General features: G+C 40.2%; 3 protein-coding genes and 1 long non-coding RNA gene across 7 annotated transcripts in view; 1 reads left to right on the forward strand and 3 right to left on the reverse strand.

Moving 5' to 3' along the window:
* Positions 1–1,452: 1,452 nt before the first annotated feature.
* LOC147330250 (uncharacterized) lies at positions 1,453–3,567 on the reverse strand. The gene is made up of 3 exons (XM_086291916.1): positions 3,040–3,567; positions 2,512–2,882; positions 1,453–2,380 (listed from the first exon to the last, which is right to left on the reverse strand). Exons 2-3 carry the CDS (start codon positions 2,832–2,834, stop codon positions 2,302–2,304), a joined length of 402 nt encoding a protein of 133 aa, XP_086148042.1. The 5' UTR covers positions 2,835–2,882; positions 3,040–3,567; the 3' UTR covers positions 1,453–2,301.
* A 132-nt stretch (positions 3,568–3,699) lies between these two features.
* ube2j2 (ubiquitin-conjugating enzyme E2, J2 (UBC6 homolog, yeast)) lies at positions 3,700–13,790 on the reverse strand. Of its 4 annotated transcripts, none has more exons than XM_086291914.1 (7): positions 13,651–13,790; positions 11,073–11,203; positions 6,722–6,762; positions 6,414–6,516; positions 6,167–6,305; positions 5,988–6,068; positions 3,700–5,898 (listed from the first exon to the last, which is right to left on the reverse strand). In XM_086291914.1, exons 2-7 carry the CDS (start codon positions 11,201–11,203, stop codon positions 5,608–5,610), a joined length of 786 nt encoding a protein of 261 aa, XP_086148040.1. In that variant the 5' UTR covers positions 13,651–13,790; the 3' UTR covers positions 3,700–5,607. The 4 variants fall into 4 exon arrangements, with proteins under 4 accessions (XP_086148040.1, XP_086148037.1, XP_086148038.1 ...); XM_086291911.1 differs by lacking the exon at positions 13,651–13,790 and adding an exon at positions 13,458–13,617; XM_086291912.1 differs by lacking the exon at positions 13,651–13,790 and adding an exon at positions 13,348–13,613.
* On the forward strand, positions 12,512–15,210 carry LOC147330252 (uncharacterized). Its single transcript, XR_015129084.1, has 3 exons — positions 12,512–12,657; positions 14,693–14,772; positions 14,857–15,210. It is a non-coding gene; the product is annotated as an uncharacterized LOC147330252 (long non-coding RNA).
* Positions 13,867–26,650, reverse strand: part of LOC147330253 (arf-GAP with coiled-coil, ANK repeat and PH domain-containing protein 3-like) — a 62,962-nt gene continuing 50,178 nt past the window's right edge. The window contains exons 16-26 of the mRNA XM_086291917.1: positions 24,107–24,176; positions 23,831–23,925; positions 23,528–23,748; positions 23,344–23,436; positions 23,015–23,107; positions 22,677–22,900; positions 21,180–21,289; positions 19,973–20,083; positions 19,492–19,556; positions 16,429–16,478; positions 13,867–14,913 (exon numbers count right to left, since the gene is read on the reverse strand). Coding sequence (XP_086148043.1) covers positions 14,845–14,913; positions 16,429–16,478; positions 19,492–19,556; positions 19,973–20,083; positions 21,180–21,289; positions 22,677–22,900; positions 23,015–23,107; positions 23,344–23,436; positions 23,528–23,748; positions 23,831–23,925; positions 24,107–24,176 — 1,201 coding nt within the window. The 3' untranslated portion in view covers positions 13,867–14,844. The remainder of the gene's footprint in view (positions 14,914–16,428; positions 16,479–19,491; positions 19,557–19,972; positions 20,084–21,179; positions 21,290–22,676; positions 22,901–23,014; positions 23,108–23,343; positions 23,437–23,527; positions 23,749–23,830; positions 23,926–24,106; positions 24,177–26,650) is intronic.

A 26,650-nucleotide genomic window follows, 5' to 3' on the forward strand; every position in this document is an offset into this window, starting at 1 on the left:
CGTGCCCTCTTGAGACAGCGAGTGCTGTACAGGTCCTTCAAGGAGGGAAGTCGATGTCCAATGATTTTTTTGGGCCATATTGATGACCCTCTGGAGTGCCTTTCTGTGTGCTGTGGTGCAGCTGGAGAACCACACACCGATGCAATATGTCAGCACACTTTCAATGGAGCAGCGGTAGAAGACGGTCAGCAGCTCCTTCTTCAGGTCCATTCTTCTGAGAAAGTGGAGATGCTGCTGGGCCTTCATTAAAACCGCAGAGGTGTTAGAGCGCCATTGGAGGTCTGTGTCTATGTGCACACCCAGGAACTTGAAACTGGAGACCCTTTTAAAGCACTCCCCGTTGATGCTGACAGGCTGCAGCTCAGACTTCCTCCTTCTGAAGTCAACTACCAGTTCTTTTGTCTTGGTGGTATTGAGGTCCAGGTTGTTATCTACACACCAATCTGTCAGCCTCTGAACTTCAGCTCTGTACGCCGTCTCATCTCCCCCAGAGATGAGCCCCACCACGGTGGTATCATCTGCAAACTTGATGACTGCGTTGTCTGGGTGGGTACTAACACAGTCATGTGTGTACAGTAGGGGACTCAGTACACAGCCTTGTGGAGAGCCAGTGTTGAGGCTGAGGGGTGAGGAAAGATGAGGCCCACTCTAACTCTCTGTGCACGGTTTGAGAGGAAGTCTCTGATCCAGCGGCAGGTGGTAGAAGGAAGTCCGATTTCCAGCAGTTTAACTATTAGTCTGTCCGGGAGTATCGTATTGAAAGCAGAGCTAAAGTCAACAAAGAGCAGCCTGGCGTAACGGCCATATTCATGAATTTAACTACCTACATGTATCTAAATTCCTCCTAAACTGAAACTACCGAGGAGAAATTCATAGTAACTTGAAAAAATGGTAAAATGATCAGTAAATTCTTTCCCCATGTGTAAGTCTTATCAGGTCTGGATTGTTATTAGCAGTGTTGGTCAAGTTACTTGAAAAAGTAATCAGTAACTAATTACTTCCCCAAAGGGTAATCCCATTACTTTACAGATTACTTAATTTCAAAAGTAATTAATTACTTAGTTACTTTTTAAAAACACGATTTACAACCTGAATAGGTGATAAAGCGATAGATCTTTCAGCCCAATTCTACTTTTTCTGAATAATCCATCATACAAAATGTAATCAAATGGAAGTCTCTTTTTAAAACTTGTTTTATCAGTTTTAATCTTTTAACTTTATGCATCAAGCAAAAATTTAATTATATGCTCTATTTTTACCTGTAAAGCAGGAGAGGGGTAGGCGGAGGTTTGCTACGTTTGTTACAAGTAACGCATTACTGCCCATCTCTGGTTATTAGTAAGGAACTGACATGAGCGGAGACAATAGGGGAGATGAGAGCTTTAATTTTAACAGGAAGCTCACAAGCAGTGTGACCTGTACATGTGTGAAAGAATACAGCATAGAAGGGTGATACATTTTTACGATGGTTAACCCTTTATTGACCATGGGCCCACCGGCGGGCCCATTTTACAGGTAAATTTGAAGAACCGGTCAATAAAGGGTTAATGATTTAAGGTTTTTATACGATTGTGAAACATAGTAACATATGTGCAGAGATAGCTGGCTCTTGGTGTCAATAAACACAGCAGAGTACAGTAGAGTCTCAAAGAAAACAATGAGTGCTGGATACTTTTGAACATTTATTAAACGGTTCCCATATTTGAAAACTGAACATGTGCTCCTTCAGTTCCAAACACTTTATTCACAGATGATGTTCATTAACATGTTTGTATCACAGACGGCTATTTACATACATAGTAGACAGTTTGCATTTCACTGTATTTAGTTAAAACCCTTCATTTTTGTGATTCTTATAATAGAAAAAAATTAACAAAAATGACACTGTTTTCTTAAAAATGTATAAAACAGGTAAAGTGACAAAAAAGTTTCATTATAAAATAAATCATATTATAAAAATCATGCTTTAAATCATCTTCGTTGTTCAGATAAACAGTGCTGATCTGATTTATTTTTTCATTAGTACATTTGCTGTTGCTGATATAAAACAACAAAAAGGTTCACAGTCACAACTTTAAATGGAGGCAGATTCAGTGCCTTCCAAATCACAGTCAAGTTCACACAAAGTCAAGCCGCACGGAAGACTTTCAGGCCTTCACTCTTCACAAGACGCAAACTCTCACTGAAGCCCTGTGTGCAGGTCCATTACGTGGAGCTCAGATCATGCAAACTTTACGGTCTTGCACACTTCAGTCTACGATTAAACAACATGTAAGAGGTACAAATCCTGCTGTTAATCACTTAGTGTCTGCTCTGCAGAGGCATGCAGCTGAAAACCCTCAAGAGTGTGGACTTCAAACGTGAATGCTGTGAAACGGGTCTAAAAGGAAAGAGGAGAAATTTTATTTATTGAGATCTCTAGGTAAGATACAGACTACAACTTCTCTCAAAAAAAAAAAAAAAAAAAAAAACCCAGAGGAACTGGACCGCAGTTCTGAAGCTTATACTTACAGTGAGTGCTCGATGAGTAGCGACTTTGGGTCTTTTAAATCCTCCATTGAATGGTTCTCATTCTGATTTTGCTCCGTGGAAATCTGGTCCCAGATTTCTGTGTTGACCCACAGAGCCCCTGGCAAAGTCAAGCTGGCTCTGGTGCAGGTAATCCAACGACAGAGAGGGCAGGAGACGGTGTAGATGGCACCCTCCAGCTTGGACATTCTCTCCAGACAAGGGGCGCAGAAGGTGTGGTTGCAGTGGAGGACCCGCGGTATCCTGTTGCTGCGTGAATACTCGTAGCAGCACACGCAGCACTCGAGCTCCTCGGCGGTGACCATGCTCGTATCAGATATGCAGAATAAGCAATGCGTGGAAGGCTGCTTTTTCTGCGATACAGAAAAAACACAAAATAGGTGAGTGGAGGGGAAAAATAGACACAATATAAAATATTCACAAATGTAAAACTGAAACGTGAAGAAATTCAGCTTTTCTTTAACAGGTGCTCAGTAACAAAATCATCTAAGAATCATTTGAAATACTTACTTGCTTGTTTGCTGCTGAGTGTTGCGTCTCTGAGTGTAGAAGAGGTGTATTGTGCCAGTTTGACTGGTTGAACACTTTTTAAAGCCCTCCCTGATCACGAGGCCGTGTCATTTCCAAGGAAGTCTTGCCCTCAGGTAAATAATATTCTGTGGAACTTCACTCTATAGAAAGGGTGTGCGGGCATGCAAGTCCACGTATCTTTCATAGTTGTTTTATTAACCATTTGTTGACTATTAAAACTTTACGAGGACCTAAATTTGACTTCTTTTTTTAAAGAGAAAATAAACTTGAGTTTTGTTGAACTGTTAAGCTGATTTTATCTGTGCAGCAGATAAAAACAGCATGTGATGTTGTCAGAGAATGGACTTCCACCTATGTATTATTTTCAGTCTAAACCCTCAAAAAACTTTACATGGAAGTCACATTTTTCACTCTACAAACTTTGAGGTCTTCATAAGCATTTACTTCCAATTTAAAAAAAAAAAGAAAACCTGACATGCATGCGTTTGTTTATGCTGGCAGAAAAACCGAACCACTCAGGGGAAAACACAACAGGCACGTCCCACAGAAAGACACCAGGAAGTTGCAAAAACCCAGAAGCTTCTGGCTGTGAGGCGCTGACCACTGAACCACTGCGTCATCATTAAGCAAATGGAGATATTATTATTAAATGCCCCACTGAGCAGGGTAATTTATTTGCATTTTACTATGAAAACAGAGACAATGCCACACAAGATTAATTGAAGCATGGTAATTTGGGCATTTGCTGTATAATCACACAAACGCACTCTCATCATAATCATCATGTTGGTCTGATTTTGAGATGGCGCTGAGAAAAGAGCAACGAACAAGAGAATCTTCTGCTTTCGGAGTTTTCTTCCTGTGGAAGGATTAGATGCAGTACAGTAGAACCAGCTTTTACTAAATGCAATGCACAACAGTAAATCATCAGCAATTGCGTGAGCCAGCACCACTAACACGACCGCGTGTTTGACTGCACAGCCCTAAGAAAAATCACTGGGTGTTTTCCTTAGAGCCACGACAGACAAGCTGGACATTTCTATAAATAAAAGAGAACAAAAACACAAAGAGAAAAAATGATTTAAAAAAAAAGAAAAAAAAAGAAGAAATAAAAGGAATATACAGAAACAAAAAAAAAAATGGTTCTCTGCATGGGTCTTCTCATTTAATCCTATGTAGATTGCTGCTATACTGATTGGCTAAGCCAAATTAAAAGGTCCTTGTCTCCGTTTATTTTTGTGCAGACAATGCTTGGCTCATGGGTTGACTGGAGAGACCATCTGCACTAACATCTAACTCTGACCGTGTAGCTTTAGCTGCTTCACAGGATCAAAGGCCAACTTTTGTTTTCTTCATGCTCTCTGCCTTCATATATGAATAGAAATCAAGGCTGGAGTTTTGTCTAGTCTCTTAGTCAGTGACGCATCACCGGTGCTTAATCTCAGACAGTGAGATAAACTGACAAGTACTGACAAGCATGAGCATTCTTTTATAACACCCATTTTCATATAAGTGCACGTATAGTTTTGCTGCTATACGCTTCTTTATCATATTGTGTCTGATTATTAAAAGTTACTGATCTTACACTATTCACAGAATCTGCCTTTTATACTTCCTTGGATGGGAATTAATGGATTCATCATTATTTTGGCCACAGACTCATCTTGCAAGTCCTTATTATCATGTCCAACCTTTACTAAATTACACTAATGTATTCTTGGCATGTATCCCAGCACTGTAGCCTGGCAGCCTTTGAATGGTATACCAGGAATGCATTCAAACCCATTCATAGGAAACAAAGTAGAAGACGTACGGTAACACCCCTGACACAGAAAGTGGAAACCATAACTACTACTTTGAGGTTTTTCCGAGGAAATTGATTACATGAAACTTGACCTGTATGTATTTGGTCTCTTCACGTCGCTCTTAAAAAAAAAAAAAAAAAAAAAAGTCTTGGAGCTGGATCAAATCATCTCTTCATCCCCTGAGGATTTTATTTCCTCTAATGAATTAGCAGGAAACAATGCAGATGGGAATGCTTTCTAAAGAAGTGATTGGCAGAGGCAAACAATTTAGAATCAACAAACAAGTTTTCCAGTTATGCAAAGTTCATTTTCACAAAGGAAATCAATATGTCTGCTGTGAAGTCTGCAACAAAGTGACCCACAGAGCTACACTCTCCCACAACCCATGAGCCAAGTTTGTTTCTAGAAGTGATATAAACCACAGAAGCACAGAGTAGATCACAACCGTTTTAATAAACCCCTCCAGTCTCCCCGGCCCCGGCTCTACAGCCACTCCCGTCCATCCCCCACCTCCTCCTCCTCCCCTCAGTCCTTCCTGGCTAGGTGGGCTTTGAGTTTTTTTCTTCCAAAGTCCATGTTGGTAGTGGTAGTAGTGGTGGTGGTGGAGGTTGTGGTTGTGGAGGGGTTTGATCGGGAATGAACATCCCTCCCCACCCCACGTAGTGTGTTTGTAGAATATCGAGTCCACTAGTTGGCTCACCTGCAGGGGGAGGGGAGCGCTGCCCTAAAACACCGGCTCCTCTCACTCCTGCGCTATGCTCCTCAGCACGTACTTCACTGTGTAGGCAAACGCTGCAAAGCCTACAATCACAAAGAGGTTGGCTAGAGCCCCACCTAGTAGTCCATGGTTACGATTGGCCTGCTGCTGGCCAGGGGCGGGGTTGGCACCCCCTAGTGGGGCAGGACCACCGTTGAGGGCTGGGAGGCCATAGTGGGCTTGCTGGGGGTCTCCATCAGGCACCACATCAGGTAAGGGGAGAGGCTGTGTACGGGCGTTAAGCTCCTCCTGGGCCTTCTGCTTCTGCTTCACCTCCTGGCAGAAAGGAGGAGGAGAAGGTTAGGATGGAATCAGTCCCTGATGAACGTCCCCCCTCCCCCCAAAAAAAAGGCCCTCATACTTACGTCAACTACATCAGGAAACAGCTCACAGAATACTTTGTCTTTGAGGTTGAAAGCCAGGCTTTGGGCTGATAGTTGTCTTTTCTAGAAAAAAAAAGAAAAGAAAGAAGACATGAAATACCTGAGACATAACAGGTCATTTATGTCATTATGTTGCAAATAGGATAGTCTGTTTTAATTACTGTGTAATCAGAGGTCTCAATGCTGCCAAGAGTGGGTCCTTTTTCCACCATGAAGCTGAGCAAACCCGTGAGGATTGTCGAGACGGACCAGGCTGGGTTCCACGTATCCGGGTGGAAGTCTGTGATGGACAAACATAACCTGTGGAGAAACGGGAACATTTATGACCAAGTTCTAAAAACGCAGCCTAAATCATTTTCAAAGCTTTAACGCTTAAATTAACTGCGCAATAAGAAGCTACAGTCCTACCTTGTGTTGCACTTAAATCTCCCGTTTGGCGTTATCATGTAGATACTTGGTGGTTTAAAGGGGAATTCTCTGGGAAATATAAGTTTTCCATGGTAATATCCACCTATAAATTAGACATGACATATATAAATATATGTTATACAACACTGTGATATATCAAAAGCAAAAGACCCCCAAAGGATTAGTCATACCTGTATGAAGCTAACCTGAGAAAGACTCACCTGATCATTCCGGTGATGTTATCAGTTATTAACTCATCTAAACTCACACATTACACAAGTTTTTTTCTAGTGTTTAGCATTTCTTACCTTCATACGGGGTTTTCTCAGGACCTCTGACTACATAGTGCCTGAAAAAGAGGAACAAAAAAAGTTAATCACTTATTTCAGATTTGACTAAACAAGTCATCTCTAGACTTGCTGGCATGGCCCAGAATCAAACTCTGTTTCTCCTCCAATTTTTTTTTAAAAATTTAGATCTTTCACATCCTGTGATCTAAGATCTAAATTTATAGATAGACAGACAGACAGACAGATAGATATATGAATGAATGACAGGCTGCTAGTCACAAAGCGCCTAAGATATGATTTAAAATGCCTACTTTGCCAAGTTGTCTATTCTGCAATGAATCTTTGTAGACCTTTCAACATAACCGACACTAGTAACCAACACCACCGCCAGCATTCATGCTCGAATGCACACAGTGGCAGCTGCTGGCAATGGCAGCCACAAGGTAATTACGTGTTAATTAGTGTGCCTGTGTTTCATACATGATGCAAGATACAAAAGAAACAAACTGCTGGGACTTTTGCCCCCTCCTAGCTCCCTTACTTGTTGTTGTCTTGTTTGTTTTTATTTTTTGAGCCAAATTAATTTTTTCCTCACGTTTCTACCTCTCCGCACCTTCCCTCACATCAATTCCAACAGTTTTGTCTCCCACCTGGAATTTGCTGACCTTTGTGAATCCTTGTATTGAGGCTACTCTTATTACTCTTTATATCAGGTGGTGATTTTTATTCTCTCACTGTTCCATTCAAAAACTACAGTGAAGAAATGCACAGGAGGGCTCAACAATACACATTAACTGCAAGCTGCATTAACTCAGTGGTCTAACACAGAGGTCTCCAACCTTTTTTGCGCCACGGACCTGTTTATGCCCGACAATATTTTCACGGACCGGCCTTTAAGGTGTCGCGTATAAATACAACAAAATAAAACTAGTACCGGTACCAAAAAAAAGAAGATTTATTCATAACACACGTGAAAAGACCCAGGAAAACAGAGTTAACGATAAAAACGATAACAAAATAACGCTGAAAACCGATAAAAACCCTGAAAACCATACATTTCACACCTGAGCCTCAACTCTCGCTGCCCAGTACCAAACGACTCACAGTCCGAGGCCCGGGGGTTGGGGACTGCTGGTCTAACACAAAGGCAAACAAGAAAACAAACAAAACAAAACAAAGAACAAGAACTGGACTGAAAATAAGTGAAAAAGCAACGAGTGTCTAAAGATTTTAAAATGTTCAGAAAGTCTTGAGAACTACTGCTCCAGACCACTTTGAAAATGTTAAGAAAGTCTGGCTCCTTGGAAGCAAAATATAAAAACCAAGAGGTGAATTTAGAGTTTTGCACAGTACTGCACTGATCATGTTAAACTCACGCTCAAATGTCTAAATAATTACAATAAAAATATCATATTTTTTTAATATCATATATATATATTTTTTTCTTTTAAGAGTTAAACACACTACTGAGGGCCATGTCACATTCCAGCGCTCATTATGACTTTATTTAAAACCATTAATTTCTTTAATAAACATCCATTCAAGAAATGCTAATCAAATTATATGGCTAATATTTAGCTAAGTGCTAAAAGTGCTCAATTACATATTTCTTTCATTATTTAAATGTCACGTATTCAGAACATTTTTGGTCAATTGCACTTTTTCTCCAATATCTATACGTCTTTTTTGTACTGGTTTAGATTTTTAAGACATCTCCCAATAGAAAGAAAATGAGTATAAACAAAATTAACAAAAACAAAAACCTGTTCATAGCTTTACAGGAAACGATACCTGATCATCATTAGGATAGTCTGTGGGATATATACAATTTGTACAGTGTCACTCTTCATATGGGTTTCCTTCTACCGCAGAAATAGAGCTAACAGTATTATCATTCAAATCTAAGCCTGTATTTGCCACTATTGAGGTGCAGTAGTGTGCAGTCTTTACTCATCACTCATTTCTATACATTTTCCTTCTAAAAAATATAAATCTTTCCAAGGAACCAGTCTTTCTGACGTGACCAAAGTGGTCTTGACGCAATAGTTCTACAGACGTGTTTTTAAATGTTTGAACATTGGTTGCTTTTTCCACTCACTTTAACTTTTGCTTTCTTGTTTGTCAAGTTACTTAACACTGTCCTAGGATTCATTCCAGTATAAAAAGGGATGACTCAGTATTGTGTACACACATGGTTTCAAAGAAATGACTTTCTTATTAGCAGCCTGTTGGAAAAACATATTTTGTTCCCCCTTCTTTAGTTGACTCACTACTAGAGCAGGGCGATATGGCCAAAAATATTTATCACGATATATATTTGAAAATTTGCGATAACGATATAACTGACGATATAATTGATGCGAGACAAAATACAACTCCACAACATTACTAGCGCAAAAAAGACAACCTTCCATTTATTTTCACTTAAATAAGAAGCTGGTTTTTATGTACATTAAAGCTTTATAAAAATGTAACAGTGCAAATGCAAATTCCTTGCTGAAAGTTTTCCAGTAGAAATGGGCTGACATATCCTGAACATAACCATGTATAATATCCACTGACGTTAAAAAGAGGTGCTTTGCAACATTAAACTGCAGTGTGCAGTACGTATTTTTCGGACCATAAGGTGCACGGGATTATAAGGCACATTAAGCGAAACAAAGCAGTCAGATAAATCAAACTTTATTAAACTCATTCTTCTTGCTTCCTCCACTTCTGTACCATTGGTTCATTAATGTTGAATTCTCTAGCAGCTGCTCTATTCCCATGTTGTTGCAGTATATTAATGACTAACCTCGTATTGTGGATGGATTATCTCAGTTGTTCTCCTGACTGAAGTTTGGTCCGTTTACAGCATCCTGCCATGCGATTGCATTTGTCTCTAACCATGAGGAACCTTCACGTTAACTTTTATAAGTGGAAAAGTGTTAGTGTTCGTCCTCCAGCTTCACTGTTTATGTTATGCTAACATAGCTGTGTCGCTAGCGATTACGTAGCACATCATTATATACCAGCTAGCCCAACTTCAGTAACCCTACAAACGTCACTGCTGTTTAGTTTCCTGTCTTCATTTATGTTGGAAGTGATAGCAGAGCTGTACGTTTGATTTTTTTCAGAAATCTCTCAGTCAGAACATGCTGTATCATGCTTAGGTAACTAGCGAAACTAGCGAGCTAACTTCCGCTAGCTTCCTGCTAACTTCTAACTCCGTTAAATGTAATAAATTTTGTTTTAATGGATGCCTGGAAGTTAAACTTCATAGTTACACCTGGTAAAGCAGCAATGCTGATCGTTTTATTAAAGATGAAAGAATTTAGACAGTTTTTAACTCTAAGTGATGCTGCAGTGTTGTTTGACCTGAAGTATACGGAGTTTAGGACCCAGATTACTCCCAGATTTAAGAGCATCTTAGTCCGACAAATACGACAATAACGACGGCCGCTTGCATGTTCTGCAAAAAAATGTGCTTTGTCGTGTATCTGACGGACAAACACCAAACCAGTTCCACATCACTGAAGTTGCACCATTTTTACAAACCAATTCTGGTTCATCTGTTTCACTCAACAATCGGCCATGTGCGTATGAAAACAAAGGCACTGCGCACGCACGTTTTACTCATATTCTATCGCGATATTTCATTTTCCTATCGTTGCCTAACATTATACCGGTATTACCGTGAACGGTATAATATGGCCCAGCCCTACTCACTACTTTCTGTAGAAGCCTGTTGCAACAATGAACAATTTCTTCCAATTTCTTAAGTCAAATACACAAAAAACAACAATAACATAATTTAAAAGTCATAAAAATAGTAGTTTTGCACCATGTCCTTCAAGAAGCACTGAGAACTATTCCTAAAGAAAAAGAAAGCACACAAAAGCTTGCCTAAGAATTCAAGACATAGTGAAGGATAATGACTTTCAGCCTTTCAACTCAGAACTGTGCAAACTTTTGCCTTGTACACTGTATTTCCATTTAAGTTTGCACATGTTTCAGAAATTGCTGCACCAATGTCACTTTTTTTTAGCAAAATATAAAGAAATGAGGACTGCCTCCAGACTTTTACACAGCACTGTAAATTTTTTAAAGCTCTGAAAACAGAATTAAAACTGCATCCACTGCTAAATACTCACTTGTATATAGCAGTGGATGCAGTTTTAATTCTCTTCATCTGTTCATCTTGGAAACCACGATTCAATTTTGTTGGTGTAAAACACTAGCCTGATTTTACACATGAAATGTTTAGTTTATTATTTTTCTACAGAATATTCACAGGTTTTAAACTTTGTCGATGGCCCTAAACACCCTTCCCTGGCTGGACCTCAAGAGTCAAAAAGTCCCAATATTTCCTGACTAATGAGGAACTTACCATTCTAGGATGTTGGAGGGAAGGGGCTCTGCACAAATGTAAGGCACGGGGTCTTTCTTTATCCTGAGGTAATCCTGCTTAAGTCTCTGAGTGGCTGTAGTTGGAGCTCTTTTGTTCCCGTTGTTGTTCATCTGATGATTGAGAGAACATAAACAGTGAGAAAACAAAAACAGTGAATTGCATAAATCTGGATTTACACTGACATCACTGTCCAGATGTATTCCTTTACATTAGGAAATCAAAGCATATCCTGTTTTACTATGGATCTGAACTCTGGACTGCATAGATTTGAATGATTGAATGAATGAAGAACTCTGAATGAATGAATCATTCTGGGTAGCGGAAGGCTTTAACCCTAATATGCCTGTGAAAGGTAACTGCAGCTTCAACTAGAGCAGATCAAAAAACATTGCATCCAGCACTGTCACCTGACCTATTAAATATCAATACTATTAAATATTTAATAAACTCTTAAACATATCACTGCAAATATTATTTATATAGTACATTTCATTACACGTAGGTTAAATGTGCTTGCCACAAAAGATAAAAATATTTTTAAAACTATGTAGCTCTACAATCTCTTAAGGCAATAAAAACAACATAAGAGAGATACGTTAACAGTCACACACAAACACAAAGTTATTAATCATATGCCTGCAAGAATAAAGAGGCTCCAAGTTTGTTTTTGAATGTAGACACAGTTGGAACTGACATCAGGTCAGTGGGAAGGTTGTTCCAAAGAAGAGAACCATTATAACAAAATGTACCCTCAGCAAACTTTCATCTCATTCTGGTAACAGTTTACAGACCTGCACCTGATGACCTGAGAGGTCTCAGAGTCCGAGATGTACTGGGGGTCAAACCACTGAGTGCTTTAGGAACAAATAGAAGCATTTTAAAGGCATTTCTGTATTGCAGTGGCAGCCAATTAATTTCAAACAAGCTGAAGTTATCTAGCTGATGATTTGGATAATCTTGCAAATACAGCAGTAACCTGGTTGATATGAATGGATGGACCATTTCCCAGTCAGTTTGAGATAAGAATTTTTTTTGACATATGGTTATACTGTTAGAAAGCTGCATATGCAGTTGTGTTGGCCTTATTAGTATGATTATGAATGCTAAGACCACTGTCTAAAATAAGGCCAAGGTTCCTAACATGTTCAATGTGTTTCAACTAGAGTGAAATCGGGTTGAAAAGACTAACAGTGTGTTAATTAACAACAACAACAAAAGCAGAGAAGGGCAGTAAAATCTCACACTGAACAACACGTAACCAGTACAGGCTTCTGTTTATTTATTAGCAAATGCTAACGCTAACTGGAGAAACAGGCAGAAATAGCTCAACTCTGGCTGCAGAGTGAAGTTTAAATATCAAGTGATTACTTCGCCTCTGTTTTCCTAAAAGATGAAGTTGTCCAATTAGTACATCTTACAAAAAGCACCGAATTTTAAAAACAATTTATCCAATCTCTCATTGTTCTCTAATGGCGCTGTGACTGTTTGTTTTGTAACTCATGCACAGCACTGCTGTGGTGCTTTAATGCTATATGCATACAACACTGCCTCGCCAAGTGAAAAAGTAAGCATTTAGCAGAGAGTGGAATATAGTATGTATTGCGTTCAAGTTAAAATACGCATCGTGTTCCAAATACTTACACAACGGATATAATTGTACTTTAAACTTTCTTCCCCTGTCAACCCATGTAATTGAAAATTACGACAATAACAAACACTGTCAACTGACCTGGTGTCACGGGGACAAACGCTGACATGTAATAAGCAGTACGTGGACCGCAACAGTGCTAGAATTATGTCATTATCACTTCCTAATAAAGAGGAAGGCTTCTTAACGCAACTTATGTGACTGAGGCTAATCCGCTACTTAGCAGCTAACGTTACATTTCTGGCACATTCAGTGCCTGTCATAAAGCCTGATAATTAAATAATAAACAACTATTACGGACCAAGCTTCAGCTACAGAATGACTGCATGTGTCTGACCACTCTTTAATCACACCACACTTTAATCAGTAAAGCCAGTTCAGGAAAGCTAGCTTGGCACGGTGGCTTTGCTAATGCTAACCGGTGTCGGTTCCTGTTTGAGTGCATTTTAGAACAAGTGGCTAACGTTAGCCAACGTAGGCCACTGCTAACCGGCTAATGTTAGCAGCTACTAGCAGGAACAGTTGTATTGTATATTGTATAACGACAGCTGACCGCGACATCTCTCGCTTTTATTAGTAACTACGGGATGTGCAGTATACACATACCTCTCCAGAAACCCCAACGAAAATATGTATTCGTGGCTGGACACGAAATAAGGTTGTTATTTCTGTTGCCAACCCCAATCCGATAAGACGATGACACCAAAGTAGCTTACGCTATCGCCAGCAGGAGGAAAAATTACACTTCCGGTTTTCTTCTTCATCGCTGCTGTAGCAGTCGAAACGTTACTTAGCAAGTGCTTTACTGTCGCTAGCTGCCCAATCGCGATCCTCCTGGAAGTCCAGTACCGTCTAACAAACATGGTCACCCTTCAGTAACTGTCTTTTAATCATAACATCCGTACTTACATTTATAGTCAATCGCCAAGTAGCACTTGACACACTACACAGCGGTCTGTCTGATGCCAGGGGCTCAGAGGGCCTCCCGGTACTTTATGCTGGTGCTTAAATTTGGATTTGCAACAAAACACGGACTAAACAACAACCATTGTTTAGTCCGCTAAAACATTCCACAAGACCTTTAATAATTTCAGTAGATTTTTTTTATTTGACTTCTGCCATCAGTTACAAAACACTTAAAATCATTTTATCAGAAATTTCATCACAAATGCTGAAGAAATGTTAAAGGATTACTTCACTTAATTTAAAGATCAAGTTTCATTTACTCATCATAGAGAGCGTCATTAAGCCCGTGGAAATATTTGCATAAGCATTAGCAAACACAGTCAAACCCGGATTATTTTATCTGTGTTTTTTTTTTTTTTTTAAATTTTGTTGGTGTGGGTGTGAGACCCACAGTTTGGGAAGCTCAACTGCTTCCTGAGATTTTATTTTATTTTTTTTCAAAATTACAGTAAATAACAATAATCACCTCTTACATTGCACTGTTCTCCGGGGAGAACTCGGGTCCTGAGAGTCATGAGGACATTCCTTGCACATATGACCATCTGTCCAAAAACTGTTGCACATAAAGAAATTGTACTTCCCGTTAACCGAAATAGGAACAGTGATCGAACCTCCAGGCTCCCCAGATTCCAATCTGATGATGCATCTACATGATGTCCTATCCAACTCAAGCTCCAGGTCCCATTGTTCATGCTCAGACAGGTCCAAGGTTGAGTTTACTTTGTAATGGGGCCCTATGCAATATTAGTTGGACAGGTTGAGAATTGTTTTGTTGTTATATGTCTAAAGGTCATCAAATGTTAATGTCAGCTCTGCTGGATGACTAACATTATCAAAACTGGAGTAAGTCAGCTAAAACATCAGTGCAATAGAACTGTTTGTCTTTGACCAAGTTTATTTACGAGAGAATATTACAACTATTACAAGTCTGCTGTAGTTTTAACTTGTGCCTACTGGAATTTGACTTTTCTTTTTTCATTCCCAGAGCATTCACTTCGGCGGACCAACGTGTCTTCTAATCGAACGCAGCAGTCTCCTGCCTGATTCCAAAGTGACTGAAGAGAGGTCGGATGAAGTGAGGGGTCAGCAGTGATCACTTTGGCTTCTTACAGCTGCTGAACTGTAAGCTCCTTCTTCTCAACTTTTCAGGCTGGAGAGACGCGAGGAGAGAAAACTCGCGAAAGACATCAGTGCAGGAGATGTCACCTGAAACAGTGGACACTGAAGTCAAGGATTTGTCCCACTGCAGGGCACCATGGAGAATTACCAACCTTCTTTTAGAATATGCGATACACTACTGTGAAAAAACTCTTGAGACACCACTCATTTCTTTTTCTTTTGGTAACACGAATCTATGCCTGATACTGTTTCATTGTGAGTTTTTCTATCTAGCAATGCTTTGGAAGTGTGGTCGGGATCATTGTAATCATTAAAAATGAAGCTGTCATCATTATATGGTGGGTCAAAATCCAACCATGACAATGCTGTAGACACTCACTGACACCAACTAAAAATATAAAATTTGAATTCATTACTCCTTCAAAAATGTCGCCACTGATTTTTAGTCCAATTCTTGTATATTTGGCGTATGTCATTCTTCTTTAGCCGTTTCCCTTTCCTAAGAATCTAGCTACCCTTGCACTGAGACAATTTCTGTGAGGCTTCAGTCAACAGTAGAGGGATCAAATGAAGGGCATATCTCAGAGCCTGTGCCAGGTCTATGCTGTATTTCTAACCTGTTTCTTAAGCACATGACTTTCAGATCCTGTTCATCTGTTTTTTTCAAATCCTTTCTTGTCCCCTTTCCTCAACATTTTAAGCGCATGCTGAAAGCCACGTGGACATATGTTAAGTTTTCAGCTAATATTTAGGAATCAACTCATTGGTACAAAAATAATGTTTTATCTACAACAAATGCTGTTGACCATTTATCAGAAACACGGTGACTAAAAATAACATTTAAAACCAGTTGTTTGGCAAGTTGTTTGTTAAGACGAGCCTGGCACATCCCTGAAGTCAGAAGCATTTTTATACTTGAATGAATGGAAATTGTGAGGCACAAAGACTGGAGTAAAGTTCAGTGAAAAAGCAGCTGATAAACTTTGAACTATTGACCACATTTTTTAAAATAACAAAAGTCTGGCTTATTAGAAGCAAATTAAGAAACAATTGGTGACTCAAGCCTTTTGTACAGTACTGTATATAAGCAAGATTATAAGGAAGAAAGATCAGATCAATGTTTGCTTTGCATACCCACGAAAGAGAAAAGTGCCCGCAGCCTCATATTTTTGCGTTGCTCCCAAGCCTCATGGGGCGTACAAGTAAAAAACCTTATTTCCTCTTAAATGGGATTCCTGGATACTTAATAGCAAGTGTGGAATTTAAAGGGAAGTAGTGGTGAGCATCCTGTTCATTCATTTTTTTTTTAACTTACCAACTCTCATTGAATTCAGTCAAAATTACAGTTTAACTGTATAAATACTGTATTGTAGCCATCTTGGCACATCCTCCTTAAGGCAATGTTCCTGTGCCTCATTTATAAGAAAGGGAAAAGACTGGCAGCATTATCACAGCAAATGTTTTCCAAGCTTATCCATAAAAATAGGAGGGGGGAGGGCCACAGAGCAAGAACCTCAAGTTAAAGCGCAACCACCAGAGCAGGAAAAATCATAGTATCACGCTAGTGTGCCACAGCAAGACAGCCCAGGATGCTTCACTCACTCCATCCCGAACATCCTTAGGTTTTACTCTCCTGCTGCTCGGGGTACGTCCTGTGGTAACAGAAGCAATGATATGTCAGTCAGTGGTTATTTCCTCAAGTGGACATGTGTCATTTGTCTTTAGTGTTAAATTAAAGGAATTAGAGAGGACATTTTATTCAGGGATGGTGTGACATATGCTTGTGAGAGCACATACATGTTTTACACACTGGAGACACTGAATTATTCAAGGCACGGTGTTGCTGCTGCGGGCAAGCAGATGAAGCACTGTTTTAATACCCATAAGACTCTGAATGCTTAAGTTATTCTTAAATAGTAGAGTCTGTGTACACCTCAGTGATATTTCACAACATGAGACTAATTGGTTTATTGCTTTGAATAAGCCAAGTGCTACCAAAAGTTTGTGAATCACCAAAGACACACCAGAGTATTCTGTAAAATAGCACTCTCCCAGCATCTGGCTATATCTATGGATTACAACCACTGCCGTATTTATTATTATTCAATAATTAGAGCAGCTATCATCTGGAAAAAGAATGCTGGGAGAATGTTAGACAGAAAAGATGAGAGAGGGAACAGCAATGAGAATAAGAAGCAGGTAGCTGGGTTAACAGATCCATTTCAGTTTCTCAGTTTTATTGTATGTATTTTGTTTTTCCCCTTAGTGCTTCTAAAGACATGGAAGGGAGTATTCCAAAGATATCCAAATGCCAGTAAACAGAAGAACCCCCGCAAGTAATTCAGAACCGTGTCACAGTTCTACCCGACCGGCTGTTTTTCAAAGACAATGAAAAAACAAACATTAAACAGAATCTGTGACCGAATGCCGAGAGGCAGGAAGTTAGCATTAAGTTAAAATATGCAAGTGTACTATATACAGCATGTTTGCGCCTTTAACCACTCTTAAGCCAATACTACACACAAATGGACACAACATTTAATACTTCCGCGAGGGCGACAGCTCTTAACAGTTTGGTCACAGTAGCTTCACATCACCCCCCGAGACTGGTTCTACTTGCAGTACATTGAACTATTGTATCTATCAGGTAAGTCACATCTTCTGAACATGTGAGCACCAACAGTGTTTCTACCACTCTCACAACTCAGAAAGGATGGTAAGAGTATCCTGTATATACCCAAAACAATTCTTCTTTTTTTCCTTTTTTTAACATGATGTTACACAACAGTGTCAGACACTTTCCCTTAAAAAAAAAAGTCTTTGGCAGAGGAAAATAAAAGCACAGTATAAAAAAATGAAAGAAATGAAAAGAAGAAAAGTCACCACAGATTCGTGTGTGGATGAAACAATGGCACAGAGGTGGAAAAAGGAAGAAACTTCTGACACCAGAGAGGTCATATCGGTACATGCTTTTTTTGACAGGACTGCACTGCACAAAGTGATCAAATTATAGAAAAAATATTCATCATGCTCAAGATGCAAAGGTCAAACTTCCCAAAAATCTAGCAAAGCATACAGAGGATATTCTTAGCATTGACGTAGATATGCTAGTCCTGTCACGACACGAGTTTTTAAAAGATTAAATATACTCCATAATTTCAACATAACACGAATACTTTCCTGTAATATTACCATTGCCAGGAAGCTGAAGAGCTTTTTAGTTTTATGTTCTATAAATGGAAGTGAATAACATGATGCAATTTTACATTTCTGCATGTTCTCACTGCTCTGAACTATTGGCAGTTATTGCTCAAATAATGAGTCACTGTCAATTCAGAATTTCCTCAGAGAAATCAGAAGTTCCATTGATGTGTTTGCATAACCTAATGAGAAGTGGCACGTTTTACTGCCAAGACAAAAGTACTCTGTAATCTAAGGCCATTTGAAAGTTTTCTGACTGCTGTTAATGTAAAATATATCTAAAGACCTCCATCATAAATTCTGAATAAGGATTTTAGATTGAAATGACAATCATTAACAGAAATGCTGATATAAAACTGCATTCAATAATGCATTGCACTGGTCCTCTGGAAAGATAAATAAAAAAGACATCATTAAAATAGACAATAAATCGACAACAACTTGACTAGACAAGAACAATGTAAAAGCTAAATGATAATTCTGTATATGGGAAAAGTGCAGAGTCTTTTTTTTCCTTTACATATTATTTAACTGTCTCTCAGTATTCTTTAACACATGCACTCTCCTGTTCACTCACTCACTCATGACGACACAAAGTATCTTACAAAGCAGGCGAGGGTCTCTTCCCCACAAGCCCTTCAACATTTTTGTCACAGTTTCACTTCTTCCTTCCCGACCCCCCTTTTTATACACAGTAAAACTATCCTGCCCACCTCTACTGCAGCTTGTCAGTTACTCTTTTTCTTTTAAGTTACTGGAACAAATACCATATTGTTTTACCTCATGCCACAGTACACAGTTTCTAAACTTCTAAATATGCATATTTACATCTCTGATGAAGGAGAGATGGGTACATTGGATGTCACACAGATGGTCTGGATAGATATAAAGTGTACAGGATTAATGCAGCGAGATTCTTCTGAGGTAAGAGCTGTTAGGCAACAAAAATAAAAACACCCACACCCTCATACAGGAGGTCACACCATGTAATGAAGTTAGAGCATAACCCTGTTAGCGAAACACCAAGAAAGCTGATGTCATTTTACTGGCTGTGTTGTGTAGCTAGGATTGGTAGTGCCAAGTAATGGTAAGCAGAAACATAGTGGCGAAGCAGGAAGATGGTGAAGGTGACTGGATAGTCAGTAGAGTTAGAAAGGTCCATCACGGGGATGCTCCCTATGACTCGAAGCAACCAATAGTCACTCTGTATTCAGACACCCAGCTTATCAGAAGTTGCCTGCAGGCTTAGATCTAGGGGAAGTAACAGACTTGTGATCAGGGTGTAGGGGCAGCTTTTACATGAATATGTTATTTTCTCAGTCAGGAGGAAGATTTATAAATAGAGCACAGGCTTTGCTCCACGGTACAGAAGTGACCACTAGCATTCGTCTATGTTGAGACAGATGAATTCCTGGATGCACTTCCTATACTGCTGCTCAGTGGGACTGCTTGTGGGGTATTGACCTGGTTGACCCAGCGGAGCCGCCTCTGCCGCTCGCATCTCTTCATTCATCCGAGCTAGACGCAACCTGGAGGACAGGAGTGGGAAGGAGCGAGGCAGGACAAAGGGAGATGATAGAAGGTGAGAAAATAAGGTAAGGGTGAGAGGAGGGAGGAAGGTAAGAAAAGAACTGTTATGACTTTGCCACCAATGATGGATACACAAGCTTTCATAATAACATTATAAAGATTTAAACTATTTTTTAACTGTTTATCCGCAGTGCTTACAAGTGGAATAACAATCTGGTGCAAGTAATTCTTTTAGTCACATGGATTAAAGCATGGATCAATACCACAAAAGACAAACATATGGTCCACAGAGAGAAAAAATTCAGCTGACTGCATTTAAATTGTTAAAGTTTTGCCAGGTTAGTTGCTTGTTCAGCAAAACCATGAAGTAATACATGTTCTTCCAGATCAGCTACTATTACACAGAGTGTCTTACAGGGTGACGATGTCTGCATTGGCAGCCTGGACAGCGATGCTTAAAGGATCATGGCCCTGTTCATCCACCTCTGTTTGTGATGCTCCTCTTTTCAGGAACAGACACACCTGGCTGTACAAACAAAGATGGGAAGACAAAAAAAATTTCTTTACCCTACAGGGTCCCAGTTTTGCTCACTGGTTGACCACATGCTATAAGGCTAAAGTGTAGCAGCCTGGGTCCCAGTCTCACTTGTGGGCATTTGCTGCGCCCCATTCCCTCGTTTCCTGTCTGATTCTTATATAAGACATCACCAAAGGCTCTGAATGGTATCATAAAGTGGATATCCCCATTATGATCATGTCAAGCACATCATGTTAGGAATATCTCCACCTATTTGCTGTTCAAAACATCTGTTTATTAAGGGTAACCAATGACAAGAAGCTTGGCTTAAAAGAAGAGAAGCTATAACAGCTTGTTTCAGGCAGTACAATAAAGAAGGATTGTTTTTAATGCCACCCTAGCAGAGTCAAAAAATAAAATATGGTCCACAATAGCAATAGTGACATGGCAGATTTTGTGGAATGCACACATGATGACTTACTGATGTGGTATTCACTGATGCCTTTTAGTTTATCTCTGTGCTCTATACTTTAGTCTGAACGTATAGCTCCAGTTTAAGCAGTTTCAAATGTGAATACTTCAAATACTTTAAAGCAATGAGTTACTCGTGATGGCAAGTATCACGTGGGATTATACTGCATACCAGAGGAAGACTTTTGTGTGCGTTTTTTTTTTTTTAACAGTGACACTTCCTGTAGTTTTTCCTGGTTAAAACAACATAGAGTGTCAAAGAATAATATGATTATCAAAACTGGTTAGGCAGTTTTGTTATAGGGAAAGATTACTTCATGCATTCCTTAACATTCAAAACAAAAGGTATTCACTGCTGTTGGTACATTAATATTAGGTGTACCAACAATGGTTTACACATTCGCCTGGCAAGAGAAAAGGTGGTTCAATTCTAGCTGGAGACATAAATCCCCTTTGGGACTACGTCTGGCGCAAAACTCAAACACAGGGAGCCACCTGCTGTGGTAACCACTTTGTGGGAAGGGAGCAGCTGAAAGTAGCTTTTACCTAATAATTTCCACATTTCATGACATTATACACAGGCTAGAACACAATGATTATCAGACACAGCTTATTACTTCCATGTCTCTCTTACCCAGTGTGCCCCAGGTCGGTTGCATGGTGCAGTGGGCCTCTGCCTCTCATGTCCCTCTGGTTCACATCGGCCCCATTCTGTAGCAAGAACTCACAAGCTATCAAGGAGCCCTAACAAAGAGACAGATGGAGAATTTCAAGTCTACAGTGTTCATAATGGCAGACGATGCATTTACGTGGAGAGTCTTTCTTGTTTTTAATCGTTTATGACTGCAGATGTTTTTTTAATGTAGACAGTCCAGATAAAAAAGATTTTCTTTATCCCAACAGAGAAATTATTGTGTTACAGCAGCAGGATAAAAAATTACAATAAAAGCACAATCTATAATAAATACACAACATAGTAAAAGTGCCACTGCCGCATAGTGAGGGTCTTATATTGTGAGATAGAAAGTTTGCACTATATACACACCCAACAGTGATAAAAAAAAAACAAAAAAAAACAACACAAATAAAAAAGTGAAATAAAAATGAGGTTAATTTAAAGAAGGTTTTTTTTTTTTTTTTTAAAGAGTGTAATGGAGCAGTATAAATTGCATTAATAAATAATATGGATATTTTAAACTCAAGAAACACCTTCAAGAAGGTATAATGCAGAAATATGTGTGCAGTATCTTGTGCCTGACAAACATGTTCACCTGTCAAGAAGAGTTATTGTACAGTTTCACTGAGAACGGTAGGAATGATTGCCTGAAAAGGCGCATATGAAGGGGTTGAATAAGTCTGAGGGAGAAGGAGCTGTGCTGCCTCTGTAGTGTGGAGGAGAGCTGATGACTCAAATGCCCTCCAGATTCTGGCCAATGATGTGAATTAACTCTCCACCCATGATGTTAATGGGCCTAATTACAATTTTTTTTTCCCTCCGGAAGTCAAACACCATTTCTTTTGTCTTGCTAACATTGAGAAGGAGGAGGTGATTTCCAACTACTGCAGTGTCAGAAAGCTTCTGCATGTGGCATGTTTCACTGTTGTACTAGAAACCTGCGGTGAACAAAGTAAACAGGAATGGAGACAGGACTGTCCCCTGTGATGCCTGAGTATTACAAACCACCACACCAGCTGTGCAAACTGAAGCCACTCTGACAGAACAGTAGAAGTGGTGACACCCATTCTGAGCAGCTTCTCACTTAGAAGTGGTTGGATGGTATTAAAGATGTGGAGGGAAAAAAAACAAATCCCCCAAACCCCACAATTCTCTCATAATGCCAATAGTACCATCCATACTATCCAGGTGGGAGAGACATGCAGCAGCATGTAGATATCCACCCTCAACAGAAACTGGCTTAAAAGGGTGGAGAGCATGTGTCACCTGCAAGCAAAGTCGGCAAGAACCAGTTTCTCCAGCACCTTCATGACATTTGACATCAAGGGCACTGGTCTGAAGTCACTTAACAATTAAACAGATAAAATTAATTTAATAAATGAAATTATTCATTTACATCCACATCACTTTATCCAAACCAAAACACCCACACATGTTTATTACAGAGCGTCTCACCCCTATCACAGCCTGAATGAGTGGCGTTTTTCCCTCCTCTTCCTCGCAAGCGGCGTGTACGTCAGCACCGTGTGCCAAAGCCTCCGCCATGAGCGGCAAGTTGTGGAGTCGGGAGGATCGGTATAGGAGCGCGCCAGGGTGGAGTTCTCTTGGGTCTTCAGGGTCTGAGGATACTTCCTGTTCAATTTCCACCTCACCACTGGAGGACTCCTCTGACTCCTCTTCTGTGTGTGAATAATTTAACATGAGAATGAGCGACAATATAAGTACATGTAACACGATTTAATTTAAATTGTAGCTACTTACACTGGTGGCACAGAGCCCACAAGCACACGTACCTTCCTCTGTTACACTGTCCACCACTGAGCCAAAGGCCAGGACGTCTGTGCTCCCGTCAGTACTTCCTCCCAGGCCGCTGTCGCTACTGAGACCTGCAGGGCCAAGCATTGCCAAGCCACGGACACGTTAATCATTACTTGGCACAAACTGCATTACATAAAGACACGTTATCGGTTGGATTGCTCAGGAAATCACAAATATGTGGAAAACTGCTATAAGAACTTCAGTTTCTGAGTTATTTTGTTTCACTGTGGAGCCTTTACCTAAAATCTTCTCTAAAGTCTACAATAACAATGCACTGTATCAACACATTGTGTAGTGGACTTACTGCGAGGACCAGAGCCAGTGTCAAAGTAGGAAAATAATGAGTCCAACTCATCTGGACAGAACAGCGAGTCCCGGCGAAACTTTGCTGCAGCTGCTGCAGGAGAATAAAAGATCAGAACAAGAGCTCAGTCTGGGCTTCACAGTGTGTTTGGTTTTATCACCACATCACAAGTCCCCACACTGACCTGCTGAGAGGTTTGCCGGCGAGGCGCTGCCAGGTTCATATCGGTGATATTTCCTACGAGCCTTGTTGGGTGCCCGAACAGAGCTGTTGTGTCGCTGGCATTTCTTCACCGTCCAAGGGCGGGACTTCCTTTCACCTTGCACGAGCGCTTCGCTGCCACTCATCTTCTTCAGGAAGCGTTTCTCCACGTATTTAGATTTGATCCAGGCCTCTTTCTCCTGTCTGGAGGTAAATGATCATAAGAAAGAAGGTAAAAGGTATCTTTAGAGTCTTGGAAAAATTACTCTGCTGGATAGAAACTGACCTTGAACTGGAGGGGCCTGGTTTTTTTGCTCCGAGTTCTTCACAGGATCCCTCATAAATCTGGTTGATCACAGTATTCCCCAATTCACACATCAGCTAAATATAAGATGAGAGAACAAACATGAGAGAGACAACACGGAAAGTGAACATTTTTTTAAAAGGGCTAATTAAAATTGCATTAGCAATGAACTAAAGGAATAAGACGTGTAACTCTGCTGGGAGGAAAAAGCATGGCAGAGGGAAGATGAGCTGTAGGCAAAGCGTTAAGAAGGCGCACCTTAAGTAATTCTGGCTCCCACGAGTCTAACGTCAGTGAACGCACTTTAGAGAAATGGACCCCTAAACTCCTGAAAGAAACAAGAAAAAGAGACTTTAAAAAGAGTTTTTATCCAACTGGAAGAACTTAGCACAATCTTACTTTTGCTACTTTTATTTAAACTGCTTGGGGCGGCAGATGTCTGAAGCTATGCTCATAAGACCCTGGAGTAAAAACAGTATTGTCTTATTACTTAAAATATACACAAACGCGACAAATCCAGTATGAAAAACCATAGATTTGTGCTTTTTTTCTTATTAGTATTACATATACATTTATTTAATTTTAATTCTAGTGCAGCCAGCCTTTTTATGGATACAGTTTTGACTGATAAGGCTACAGTGGGGCAAAAAAGTATTTAGTCAGCCACCGATTGTGCAAGTTCCCCCACTTAAAATGATGACAGAGGTCAGTAATTTGCACCAGAGGTACACTTCAACTGTGAGAGACAGAATGTGGAAAAAAAAAAAAAATCCATGAATCCACATAAATTGTAAAGAATTTATTCGTAAATCAGGGTGGAAAATAAGTATTTGGTCACCTCAAACAAGGAAAATCTCTGACTCTCACAGACCTGTAACGTCTTCTGTAAGAAGCTTTTCTGTCCCCCACTCGTTACCTGTATGAATGGCACCTGTTTGAACTCATCATCTGTATAAAAGACACCTGTCCACAGCCTCAAACAGTCAGACTCCAAACGCCGCCATGGCCAAGACCAAAGAGCTTTCGAAGGACACCAGGAAAAGTATTGTAGACCTGCACCAGACTGGGAAGAGTGAATCTACAATAGGCAAGCAGCTTGGTGTGAAAAAATCAACAGTGGGAGCAATCATCAGAAAATGGAAGACATACAAGACCACTGATAATCTCCCTCGATCTGGGGCTCCACGCAAGATCTCATCCCGTGGGGTCAAAATGATCATGAGAACGGTGAGCAAAGATCCCAGAACCACACGGGGGGACCTGGTGAATGACCTGCAGAGAGCTGGGACCAAAGTAACAAAGGTCACCATCAGTAACACACTACAACGGCAGGGAATCAAATCCCGCAGTGCCAGACGTGTTCCGCTGCTGAAGCCAGTGCATGTCCAGGCCCGTCTGAAGTTTGCCAGAGAGCACATGGATGATACAGCAGAGGATTGGGAGAATGTCATGTGGTCAGATGAAACCAAAGTAGAACTTTTTGGTATAAACTCAACTCGTCGTGTTTGGAGGAAGAAGAATACTGAGTTGCATCCCAAGAACACCATACCTACTGTGAAGCATGGGGGTGGAAACATCATGCTATGGGGCTGTTTTTCTGCCAAGGGGACAGGACGACTGATCCGTGTTAAGGACAGAATGAATGGGGCCATGTATCGTGAGATTTTGAGCCAAAACCTCCTTCCATCAGTGAGAACTTTGAAGATGAAACGAGGCTGGGTCTTCCAACATGACAATGATCCAAAACACACCGCCCGGGCAACAAAGGAGTGGCTCCGTAAGAAGCATTTGAAAGTCCTGGAGTGGCCTAGCCAGTCTCCAGACCTCAACCCCATAGAAAATCTGTGGCGGGAGTTGAAAGTCCGTGTTGCTCGGCGACAGCCCCAAAACATCACTGCTCTCGAGAAGATCTGCATGGAGGAATGGGCCAAAATACCAGCTACTGTGTGTGCAAACCTGGTAAAGACCTATAGTAAACGTTTGACCTCTGTTATTGCCAACAAAGGTTATGTTACAAAGTATTGAGTTGTATTTTTGTTATTGACCAAATACTTATTTTCCACCCTGATTTACGAATAAATTCTTTACAAATCCTACCATGTGGATTCATGGATTTTTTTTTTCACATTCTGTCTCTCACAGTTGAAGTGTACCTCTGGTGCAAATTACTGACCTCTGTCATCATTTTAGGTGGGGGAACTTGCACAATCGGTGGCTGACTAAATACTTTTTTGCCCCACTGTACATGATGGAAAGTTTGACATATCAAAAAAGAACTGATACACTTGTGTGGACGTGAATGTAACGGGATGCTTGAATGCAGAAGATTAAACAGGCATGTGTTAAAAACAAGCAGAAGCAGGGCAAATGTCAGTCACATGTGATGTGTTGTTCTCTTCTCTGGAAAGGAACACCTTTTTTTTGTAAATAGCCTTACTAAACTAGGACAGTTTCATTTTAAGGTTGGGCAATCAAGAAAAACTCACCAGAGAAAACAAACTGACAAAGCAGGTTTAAAGTCCAGTTTGTTCACTGCAGGCATTCAGTTTGATTTGACCACGTATGCACGTGGTATGATTGTCACCCATGCTCAAAACCGTTCTCCAACGCTTCCTCAATAACAAGTTAAGTAATCAAATAAATATGTGAGCAGACGTGTGTCACCACTTCTACAATGTAGTCACAAACTAGAAAAAAGTTATGAATGTAATGCTCTGTATAAGGTTATTGAGGGCTGTGTGAGTGCAACCTAGCAGGGGAATGAGGATGGGGTCAATCATTTAGATTGTGTTAGTATACTTC

This window comes from Aulonocara sp. 'chitande type north' Nkhata Bay, linkage group LG5 (assembly GCF_057382095.1).
Source record: "Aulonocara sp. 'chitande type north' Nkhata Bay isolate Kocher_YH1m ecotype deep benthic linkage group LG5, A_spYH_male_GT1.1, whole genome shotgun sequence".
NCBI lineage: Eukaryota > Metazoa > Chordata > Actinopteri > Cichliformes > Cichlidae > Aulonocara > Aulonocara sp. 'chitande type north' Nkhata Bay.

Coding starts and splice junctions, on each gene's coding strand:
- ube2j2 (XM_086291911.1), bottom strand. CDS start 13,604: ATGTTTGTTAGACGGTACTGGACTTCCAGGAGGATCGCGATTGGGCAG. Junction 6,517..6,721: donor TGAGAAAACCCCGTATGAAG/GTAAGAAATGCT, acceptor TCTAATTTATAG/GTGGATATTACCATGGAAAA. Junction 5,899..5,987: donor TGTTTCCTGATGTAGTTGAC/GTAAGTATGAGG, acceptor CCTTTCTGCCAG/GAGGTGAAGCAGAAGCAGAA.
- LOC147330250 (XM_086291916.1), bottom strand. CDS start 2,834: ATGGTCACCGCCGAGGAGCTCGAGTGCTGCGTGTGCTGCTACGAGTAT. Junction 2,381..2,511: donor CTACTCATCGAGCACTCACT/GTAAGTATAAGC, acceptor CTTTCCTTTTAG/ACCCGTTTCACAGCATTCAC.